Source organism: Podarcis bocagei (genome assembly GCF_964188305.1).
Source record: "Podarcis bocagei genome assembly, chromosome: 6".
NCBI lineage: Eukaryota > Metazoa > Chordata > Lepidosauria > Squamata > Lacertidae > Podarcis > Podarcis bocagei.
In genome coordinates, this window is record NC_138130.1 from 4945888 (window position 1) to 4957626 (window position 11739).

An 11739-nucleotide genomic window follows, 5' to 3' on the forward strand; every position below is an offset into this window, starting at 1 on the left:
AGGAGTGCTTTCCATCAGGGCTAATTCAAAGTGCTGGTTTTGACCTGTTAGTCCTTAAATGGCTCGGGGCCAGAATACCTCAATGCCTCTCCTCATATGAACTATCCTGGACCCTGAATTCATAACCTGAGACCCTTCTCCATGTGCCTCCTCCATGAGAGGTTCAAAGGGCTGCAACACAATAATGGGCTTTTCCTTCGGTGGCTCTACATTTGTGGAATGCTCTTCCCAGAGAGGCTCACATTGGGTGTAGATTTGATAGATTTAGCTTTAAACACAAGCTGAATAAAATTTCTCCCCCAGCCCTACTTTGGAGTAAGTACCACTTAATGCTGTGGGCCCTGCTTCTAAGTAGACATGTATTTGTAAGATTCTCATCCTTTTGCTGGTACAGATGTGTGATGTTTGAGTTAGAACGGCATTTAAGGTAATCACCACTTTCCTATAACGACTTCCAAAATGTGTATTTTGGGTTGCATGGTTCTTACTAGCCACATGTAGATGAGCAATATGGCCATTTAGGAAATTAAAACTGTACTAATGAAAATGCAAGTCTTGCTTCTGCCTAAATATTCTTGAACAATAAAGAAAATTCCATTAAGGAAATTAGAAAGGACTTTCCTTTATTGCCTCTTTTTGTAAAATCAGATCAAGCAGTATTCCCACATATGCTATTTGGTACATTAATTTGCTGCTTCAAACAGTGTGCAAAGAATTGCTAAAAGTTACACAACATTGCATTATTTTAAATGGACTACCTACATTGCCCTAAAGATATTCTCCAAGATAACTTATCTGCTTCAGACACACTATTGAAGGCATACATTTTCTAAAATGAAGTTCTAAAAGTTGACTGTACAATGGCAGTGCAATGGCATCATGGTGTGTTTAGAAGAATTGTTTAATTCCTCAGCTTACCAGGACAAAGCAGCTGAGACATCCCAAAATAAAGAACAAATCAAAGTAGCTATACCTTATTTTTATGAATATTGTTATGAATACAGTGGTGCCTCACAAGACGAAATTAATCCGTTCCGCGAGTCTCTTCGTCTAGCGGTTTTTTCGTCTTGCGAAGCAACCCTATTAGCGGATTTGCGCGTTTAGCGGTTTAGTGGCTATTAAAGGCTTAGCGGCTTAGCGGCTAAAAGGCTATTAGCAGCTTAGAAAAAGGGGGGGAAAGGGGGGGAAATCGCAAGACTCGCAAGACTTTTTCGTTTTGCGAAGCAAGCCCATAGGGAAATTCGTCTTGCGAAGCGCATCGAAAAACGGAAAACCCTTTCATCTAGCAGGTTTTTCGTCTTGGGAGGCATTTGTCTTGCGGGGCACCACTGTAGAAGCAGGTGGTGATATTTGTGTGCATAGTTACTTAATAAACTAGATGTAACATTTACTTCATTACAGTTACCTTAATTTTTTAAAAAATTGTTAGCACTATATGGTTCCTCTCAGTGTGAATGATCTGCCACTTTAAGAGGATATGTAAGAGAGTCAGTTCCTCCCATAGCCAAACCTAAGCCAAATTCCCTATAACACTCTTATCCAGTTAAGATTCAGCAAGCTAGGCACTGAGGACTATATTTGCAATCTTCAGTTAAGACTTCAACCTCTTCCATGTGGAGTCTCTCAGGTCTTTTGCTTCCCCCCTTTTCTGTTTGGTTTAGTGGGTCCTGCACCGCGGCGCCTGCCCAGCAGCGGGCAGCAAAGCCTACAGCTAGGGGTGCTTTGCTGCCGCTTTGCCACTCACTGTAGGCTTGGGAGTCACAGCAGCTGCATGAGGAGCAGCTGCCCCACTTCCGCTCGTGGGAAAAAGGGGCGGCAACGCGCATGCTGGCTGGCTGGGCTCTGCTCAGCTCCCTGCAATACAGTGGTACCTCAGGTTACAGATGCTTCAGGTTACAGACTCCATCTAACCCAGAAATAGTACCGTGGGTTAAGAATTTTGCTTCAGGATGAGAACAGAAATCACGCAGCAGTGGCGTGGTGGCAGCGGGAGGCCCCATTAGCTAAAGTGGTGCTTCAGGTTAAGAACAGTTTCAGGTTAAGAACGGACCTCCAGAACGAATTAAGTTCTCAAACCGAGGTACCACTGTATACAGAAGAAGCCCTGGCTGGGGATCCGGCAGCAGAGGCGATCTGGCGTTCGCTCCAGCTCCTGCTTCCTTTGCTGTGGGATCAACTTCCCCCTGCCAGTTCCCCGAGGGAGCAGCTACTCTTGCAAAGTGTCCTGTCAGGTGGATCCTGCAACCAGTATGTCTCCATCCTTGGCGCCCTTTCTCCAGACTTTGCTGCCTGGCTGCAGCGGCTCCGGAGGGCAAGACCAAACTGACTTGAGATCGCCCCTTTCTTTTTAGTGCATGTGCTCATCCCCTGCTGAATTTTTTTTGGTGTGTGTGTGTTGTGTGGTGAGTTTTCCCCTGCGTTACTGGTTTGGGTTCTAATGAGCTGCCTGCCTCTTTAAGAAGCTTCCACTCTGCAGCCAAGGCTTTGGATTTTTGCGGGCTCTCTTCCCTTTCCCCCTGTTGCCTGCTTTCAGTTTTCCCATCTCCGTTTACAGAGCATGGAAAATATATGCTCCTTTAAGGAGTCAGCATTGATACCTCCCCCCCCCCACCGCCGCTTTTACTGAGCAGGTATGTGAAATGGGGCAAATCTCCGCCCTCTGGGAAAAGTTTGCAACTCAAAACTTCCCCCTCCAAAGCTGATTTTGTTAAGAGCTCCTCCTGCTTGGCACCACTTTGGGCGATCCCTGCTTCTTGATGGGGGCAAGTTCTCTTTCAGAAGAGCAAGTCTGGGCTGGTGGAAGGAATCCTGCAAATATCCGATGGTGCCACTTTGCGAGGTGTGGTTTTGTGTGTGTTATCTCTCCCCTCCCAACTTTTTTTTCATTGGGAAGTTCTAGGACTGGTGGGAAAGGAAGTATGTAGGACAGCTCCCAGACTTTTGCAGGTGCAAATAATATTGATGCATGTCCAATGACAAGGAACTTCAGAAGCACCTAATGTTCCCTGGACTTTTGTTTTACACATAAAAATCTGGTTGCTCCCAAAGACTTGTCTTTCTGTCTCTGCACCAAAACACTGCTTTGGAGCAACTTCTTTCTGATTGGCGGTTAAAATGACTGTTGGTTGGTGCTGGTGCTTGAGGATGATGAAAGGTGCTTAACAAAAAAAAGTTTTTAATAAATAAATAAATAAATAAATAAATAAATAAATAAATAAAATTCTTGAAAAAGATTATTTCAAAAACTCTTCCAAAAAAAATTCCTTTAAAAGAATCAAGTCCTTTAAAAAAATTTCTTTCTAAAGAAGTCGTTAAAAGAATCCTTCCAAAAATTGTCCAGTAGCACTTCAGAGACCAACTGTTTGTTATGGTATGAGCTTTAGTGTCCATGCACACTTCTTCAGATATCTGATATCAGGTATCTGAAGAAGTGTGCATGCACACCAAAGCTCATACCCATAACAAACTTAGTTGGTCTTTAAGGTGCTACTGGACAATTTTTGGAAGGATTCTTTTTGCACTGGATACCACCTGACCTTACTACGCCTCTGGTTATTGCCCCCTGCATCACGGGAGTCCTGGGCCCACGTTATGCCACCCCGCCAGCCAAAAGGTTGGCAACTCTGGGAAACAGCGGGGAGGGGGTGCTGGAGGGATCTTTGCACCACGGCACCGGATATGCTTAAGACGGCCCTGGGTCCAGCAACCACTGTTCCCTCAGCTTCTCAGCAATCTTGCTGACTCTTGACTGAAGACTATTTCTTGGGCCAAAAGCTCTTCCTTGCAACCTTCTCAGCTCTGGTCTAGTGCTAAGCCACTTCTTAAGTCACTCAGTGTCTACTAGCTGGCTCAAATTTCTAGTGCTTCCTTCAGGTGATCAAGCAACTACTCTGCTCTCCTGCCCTCTCCTTGCTTTTTACTCTCTCCAGCCAGGCCCCTGCCCCACCAATCATTTCATTCCTGCTCATTGGCCTACAGTACAGTATAAGCTATGATCCAACAGGATAAACCAGAATGTCCATGAACTGATAGAACAACAACAGCAACAATTTTATTATTTGCCGCCCAGAGTGGCTGGGGAAACTCAGCCAGATGGGTGGGGTACAAATAATAAATTATATTATTATTATTATTATTATTATTATTATTATTATTATTATTATTATTACCCCATCCATCTAACTGGATTGCCCCCGCCACTCTGGGAGTTTACCAGTTTCTGATACATTGGCTCCTTCATATAAAGGGAGAAACATCACTAACAGTACCATCTTTGAATTGATTTGTAGTGATTGCCCCATTCCCTAAAGAAGTGGATGTTCTGCTGGTAACATGGAGTTTGATCACCCTCAGCTTTTCACTTTCCTGCCACTACAGGTAAGTTACTGGTCTCTTGTAGAAAAAGGAAAGAAAGAAGCTTGGGCTACAGAGAAAGCAGAGGTAGGCACAAGTTTGGAGTCAGCCAGGCCCTGTTTGACTCAACCTAAGTCATTAGGAGGGGAGTTGGGGGATGGTGGGGGACATGCCATGCTACTTCTGGAGGAGTTTGCCCATGTTTGGTCACCAACCTGCACTCATCTTTTAGGAGCCACAGCTGAGAGCTATCAGCATGCAACAGAGGTCATACCCAGGAATGGCTTTGAGTAGCCAGCTAAAGCAGGTGAGAGTAGTTGATGAGTCTCAAACTCTCAGTAAGTTAGGGACTTACCCTGCATATGAAAACAGGCTCTGGTGGATTGAGTGGACAAGACTAATAGTATGTTCGACATTCAAGAAGAGGGTTTCTGAAAATTCTGTAGAGGGAGATGGGCAGATATGGCTCATCAGCCTGAGAAGGAGAAGGAAAACTCTGATCCTAAATCTTCACTGCCTTGCAGGATATCTTCAAGAGAAGAAAAGAGAAGAAAAGGTTAAGGCGTATACCATACACATATCCAGAGTTAAGGCCCTAAGGTGGTTAGATGGAGCCTTGTATGGCGCCTTCCTGCAACTCCTGCAGCCAAGCTGGTGCCAAACATGTTGCTCTGCTTTCCTTTGGACCACATCAGCAAGGCCAAGATTATCATCTTGGCAACACAGGACCTCTATGCACACTGCCTAGGGTTGCTCACCAGGGAGGTCACTTCTGTGCTGCAAATGCAGTAGTTTGACTTCATCCCCGGAGGCACACTCCATTGCCTCTTGAGACAGATGCCAACAGCTCATCAGGAATCAACTTTTGTGAACATAACTTTTTGATTTTTCACAACATCCCTATATAGAGAGGTTAAACAATGAATGAAGTACTTACTTTTGAAAGACTTTATAATCTTGCATGGAGGATGGTTGATTTGTCCTATGTGCACAGAGGGAAGTTTGATTGCTACATTAGTGAGGTCAGGAAGAAGGGTGTTTAATCCCCCCCCCTTGAAACAGGCTAATTGGTAGGAGACCATCTGCCACATCCTGAAGCATAGCTGCTTGAGTCCTCTGGAGAGATCACACTAAACCTTCTCCATTCACTGTAAAAACATTTATTGCCTAATATCTAATCTGATCTCAGTGTGTAGCACTCATTTTCAATTGAAGTCTTTTATTGATTACTATTTGACTTATTTATGTGCCTTTAATTAAAGCCATAGCACAATGGTTCACAATAGGATAAATTCATTGATCTATCTAACAGTGACATCCATGAAGCGGTAAAACTGACATTAAAATAACTGTGGCCCAGGGATGCCTGGCCAAATTAGTAACCACCACAGTTAGTACCTTCCAGATATTTGACAGGTGATCATTCCACAAAACAGGTCATACCACCAAGAAGGCCCTCTTTAATATGGTCATGTGATGCATTTCCACACAGCACAGAATGACCAGGAGGGCCACCTCTGAGTATCAATGTGGTCAGGCTGAGCAATATGGGGGAAGGCATTTCCTCAGATAGCCTGGTTGCATGCTGTTTATAAATCAACATCAACACCTTAAACTTGGACTTGGTAGCAAATTGGCAGCCAGTGCAATTTCTTTAGCATATGCTCTATGCTTCAGCTTTTGAACCAAGTTGTGGGGCAGCATCACATAGGGAGCATTGTAAAAATCCTGTCTTGATGTTACCAATGTCAGCATTAATAAGCTATTGGACCTTCCAGTGATCCCAAGCATACCTCAAATTCCAGCAAGGCTTGGTTGCAGAAGTCCTGGGAAGTTCTACAGTGGCCACCACAGTCACCTGACTTGAACCCCATAGAAAATCTCTGGTGGGATCTGAAGGTGGTTGCACCATGCAAACTCAAGAATATTGATGAACTGGAGGCCATTGCTCTGTAAAAATGTTACATGGAAAAAATACGAGAGACATTACACATACTTCTGTAAAACAAGAAAATCTTTAATAAAAAGAAAAGAAACGAAACGGGGCCAAGAGCTGCTGTCTGGTTTGCATCTCGTTTGCAGCAGCTCATAGCAGCAAAAGGCTGCTCTAGTAAGTACTAAAGATGCTTGCCATGAAGGGGTTGAATAGTAGTGAGACTGGAGAAGCCAGTATTAGTAGCAATTTCAGCTGAATTTGGGGAAAACACTTGAAGCATCCATTGTGTTGAGCTATTTCAATTGCTTTTGTTTGATTTGCTCATTGTAAACATCTGATAGTCTAAATTTTGATAATAAACCTGATTTATAATGGGGGCTGAATAATTTCGATTGCAACTGTGTATGTGTCACAGCATGATGGAAGGCAAAAACATACAGGGTCACTTTTCCACTGCAAGGGAGATGAGGGAAAGATGCATTAGTCACATTTCCAACAACCCTGTAAGGTAATACAAAGGAGCACTTGCTCTTAACTCCAACATTCACTGACTGGAGGAACACAAGTGTAAGTTAGGGCTGTAAATTAGGGCACTTTCCTCAATTTGGGCACAATCCACCATTAGTGTGGAAAGGAAAACTCCACATTCACTGTCTGTTAACAGTGACATGTGACCAAAGACACAGACCATCAGCTACAAAGTCATTTGAAATAACATTGGATCAAACAGCAATTGCATCACTAATAATGACATGCGCTGGAAGACCCTAAAAATGAAACGTGAGATGAACCTGATGATTTTGCAATACATATATATATGAAAGGTAAAGGTAAAGGATCCCTGGACTCCAGTCAAACGACTCCAGTCAAAGGTAACTATGGGGTTGTGGTGCTCATCTCGCTTTCAAACCGGCATTTGTCCACAGACAGCTTTCCAGGTCATGTGTCCAGCATGACTAAACTGCTTCTGGTGCAACGGGACACTGTGACGGAAGCCAGACCGCACAGAAATGCCGTTTACCTTCCTACCACTGTGGTACCTATTTATCTACTTGCACGGGTATACTTTCAAACTGCTAGGTTGGCAGAAGCTGGGACAGAGCTCACTCGGTTGAAAGGATTCGAACCGCTGACCTTCCGATCAGCAAGTCCAAGAGGCTCAGTGGTTTAGGCCACAGCGCCAACTGCGTCCCTATACATGTAATACATGTAGGTCCCGCTTTGTAGCTACAATACATTCCTGGGTTTCTGCCCAAAATGGCTGCTACCAACCAGCAAAACACAAATAAATAAGCAAGTGGGCAAACTGGCTTTTCAGATTTCTGAATTTGCTCTTAGTGTTGTGAGGTTTGGGTATAATTCTTGGTGTTTGGATAACTGAAATTTCTGATAATGACCATTCCAGCAGTGGGACCTGCATGTACTGACATTTGAGATGTTGAAACCCACCTTTTAAATGCTAAAATCCACAGCTGACCTTTGCCTTGGTGACAAATTTCAATCAATGAATCTATTGTTCATCATAAATTTCAAATGCTGTGTTGCAGATTTGAAAACATTTTTGTATAAACTCAGTATAGTTTTAATCCTGGGTGCAACAAAAATATAAAGAGATGAATTCCAGTCTAGTTCACATTTCTTGTAAAAGTTAAGATCTAATAGCTATAGCTAGCAAGTACTGAAAACCAGAGTATGATTTGACTTTTTGCTAATAAGCATGTGCCTTGGGATAATATTAATGTTAAACATTCTGAAATGTTTGCATGTGTTCGAAAGGTCAAAGCGTTGGAAAGTTATTTTGTTTGGGGGCTTAGATTGACACTTCGAGCAATCAGTGCTGTTTTGCTCTCTGTGTTGTTTAACAAACCTCCTGAGCCTTCCGTTTCTTAAATCAAAAAGGGCCAGAGGCGGGAAACCTCCATAAATGCGCTTTGGAAAAAAGAGTGTGCTAATTTCTTGCTTGCCTATCTCACATTTGCTGCACTAAATTCATATGAAACACCAATTAATCAGCTTTGGGTGTTTTTTTTTAGTATTATGCGCATTTGACTTATTCTGATTTGACTTCAGGAGTGCATGAGCCGCCATAACCTCTATGTCTTCCCCTTTTGCTTGAAATAATCCACCCTTTCTTTTAATCTCATCATTACTTTCCATTTGTTTTGCAACCAGTAAATGCTAGGAGAGTTCATGAAGCACCTTATTAGGTTTTGTGACATCTGGATGAGTAGTTGTGATTCAGGCAGCCAATCATTTATGCACTTTGTCTTTTGGAATAAAACCCTGATACCCATTGAGTCAGTTTATGTTGAAGTAAGGGTAGCAGAAACGCAGCTAAGAAGGTCAAATAATATATATGACTGATAACCTCATTTGGAAATTAGACTAGTGTCTGGACTTTAACATTCAAAAACTTTACTTGCAGCAACTTATAGATGAATTAAAACACAATATTTACAGACACATGCTTCTCCAAGCATGGGCTTACAGTTCTTCTAATTTCCAAACAACTGTATTTTTCTCTCTTTCTAGAACTCAGCACTCAGCCTTCTGTATCTCACTTAGGCCATGTCTTGCAGGTCCTATGAGACATTTCCACTTTTACCTTCTTCTGCAGCTTTGCTTTCTTTTTTTCAAGCAGAGAAGTAGCACTCGAACACTCTATTCTATTTAGCAGTGTTCACAGTGGACTCTAAAACACAGTAATCTTGCTTCACATAAAATGGAGTCTCTCCTTCACTAGATATCTCCCATGTGACCAACATTAGCCAATCACATGAGAATTCAGTTACCAACCAATCAAATTTAAACACATAGTAATGAACAGTGTTTTTTTCTGGGGCAGGGGTCTGCAACCTTTAAGACAAAAAGAGCCACTTGGACCCGTTTCCAAAGGAAAAAAAACTGGGAGCCGCAAAACCACTGCATGCGCGCCGCTGCCCTCTGATCTGACAGCGGGCGGGAAGGTGACGTCGGGACGGTGCGTGACTAATGCACGCACCGTCCCCATGCAACGTCACAGCCAGTACAGTGCCCGCCACAGTGGGGAGTGTCGGGGCGCACAATGCGCCTCCTCCCCTCGCTAGTATCCGCCCCGGAGCCGCGGCAAAGATGTAAATGAGCCACATGCGGCTCCGGAGCCGTGGGTTGCTGACCCCTGTTCTGAGGGAATGCAGGGGTATGTATACCCCTAAACATTTTGTGAATCTAAGTTTGGCCTCATTGAGGGGCAGTATTTCAATATGAGTAGGAAAATGAGACTACCCCTAAACTTTTTTTAAAAACAAAAAAAGCACTGGTAATGCATACAAGCACTTACAATTTCAGTGAATTAAATTAGTATACTTAATAGTTTAGGACTGAGGTGTTTCACATAACCCCCCGAGTTTGGGTCTAAAACTCTAATACTAATAAGAAAGTAAAATCTACACAAATCTGGAGTTCCTAAGACAACCTTGTAAGCCTCATTCCAGCAACTCTTGCCTCCAAGCTGGTGACAAACATTTTTCTCTGCTTTCAGTGAAGCTAAGAGTGTGGCCTTGTCATCTGGACAGCCCAGGGTCTTCATACACAAAGCCCAGGCTTGCACCTTGGGGAGGTCATTTCAGTGCGGCAAAAACAGTGGCTTGACTTTACCCCCACAGGCATACTCCATAGTCTCTTGGAACAGATGGATGCCAATAACAAACTGCTATATAATATGAAGACCTGAGCTCAATACTGGAAAAATCAAAGAACCAAGAGAAACCGAAATTGACATTCACTCATCCCTTGTTGTCACCAACGCACCCAATACAAGAGGTGTTGCACATGTAGCTTTGAATGGCAAAAGGTATCACTACCTCTACTATCAAGATGAATATATAATATCACATGTTGTACCTGTCAGTTGCTATAACGCTCAGCCTTTGGTTAATAAAAATGTTAAGTCCTTTTGCTATTAGGATATGGCTTTTGAAATATTGGAAAGAGACTCATTTTGCATTCTAATTTTTCAACCTGCCTGCTTGAAGAAAATGCCACAGCCACATTACAAAGTGCGTAGGCACCAAAGGTCAAATTTACAATTCATATTCTGACACAGTAAGTTTAATTAAAAGATAATAAAAGGCAATCATTTATTGATAGTTTTAACATTAATGAATGACTTTGACCTCAGGCATAGCTGCTGTTCCCTAGTTAAAGCAAAATATGACTGCTTGTCATTACAAGATTTTTATTAGTATTAATGGTTTTAACTTTCCTCCCATGTATATGTCACAATATGTCAACAGTTCATTGAAAAAAACTATCGATATGTTTCCAATTTGTAAACAACCCTAAAACCCTGTCTCTACAGATTCCTTGTGTTATACCCCAAACAACGTTTCACAGATGAAAATACATGCACTCTTGTATCACCGTTATCTTCATACTAAGAAGCAGCGCCTGAACACCACATGCACCTCAGAACATAAGCAGAACCTGCTGGATCAGCTCCATCTAGTCCAGCATCCTGTTCTCACAGTGGCCAACTAAATGCACTTGCAGAATTCCAAAACCTGAACTTTTCTGTTCTCTCATTTATTGTACAATACATTTAAAATCAGATGGGAATTTGTTGTTTAAGTCACTGATTGAGAGTACAACAAAGCCAAACAAAAATAATTGTCCTGGAATAAGTTATCGAAGTGCCAAATGCAATATATTTACTATGAAATCCTTGTTTGGGTTCATCGTGGGGCTCAAGCTACACATAGTTTAAACCACATCAGTTGAGGTGTAATTATTACATTATGCTTCTTGTTTAAAAGAGAAATAGCACACTGGCCACCTTCCAGGATTGGGAGCATGGTGTAAATAGATAGAGGGCATTCCTCCCCTGCCACTGTTTGGATGAAAATTGCTCCCTCCTCCCAGCTTGAAGATCCCACTGGCATCAAAGTGAACTTTCATCATAGGATTAATGGCATCAGGGATGGGGAGGGGACTTCCTCCTAGGGACTGTGATGGGGAGAACAGAGTAAACCTGATCCCTAATCTTCATTAATACATAAATGGCAAGCGGGGGGGGGGGGAGATCCCTCTCCCCTTCCTGTGGTCCAAATGAAAAGCATCCTCCCTCACACTACCCTGGGCTATTTGACAGGAAGTTGAAAGTTGAATTTAATTCTGCTATCTGTATTTTCCTGCAATGTCACAGACCTAAATAATTGGCTGTATAGCCTTTGGAGTATAAGCATGCACACAAAAATAAAAGTCCTGTCTAGTTGTGGTCACATTTGCTGCTCATGGAAGCAGTAGCACAATGTGGAGATCCCGCCCCCCCCCCATTGTTAGAGAGAAGTGTTTCACACGTTAGTGTTTCTTACTCAGCTGTGATGCTTTACTTACTTTTTAACCCTTTTACCTCTGCCACCATATAACTAAATAGCTCAGCTTCCTGAGGTTGTGAATAAGTGTGGGACAAA

The 11739-nt window shown here is 42.7% G+C and overlaps 1 protein-coding gene across 1 annotated transcript in view; it reads left to right on the plus strand.

The window, feature by feature from the left end:
- Positions 1-10707, plus strand: part of LOC308588515 (uncharacterized protein) — a gene marked incomplete at its 3' end in the record, with an annotated part of 49968 nt that extends 39261 nt beyond the window's left edge. The window contains exons 4-5 of the mRNA XM_081196924.1: positions 4290-4377; positions 10629-10707. Coding sequence (XP_081053050.1) covers positions 4290-4377; positions 10629-10707 — 167 coding nt within the window. The remainder of the gene's footprint in view (positions 1-4289; positions 4378-10628) is intronic.
- Positions 10708-11739: the final 1032 nt, after the last annotated feature.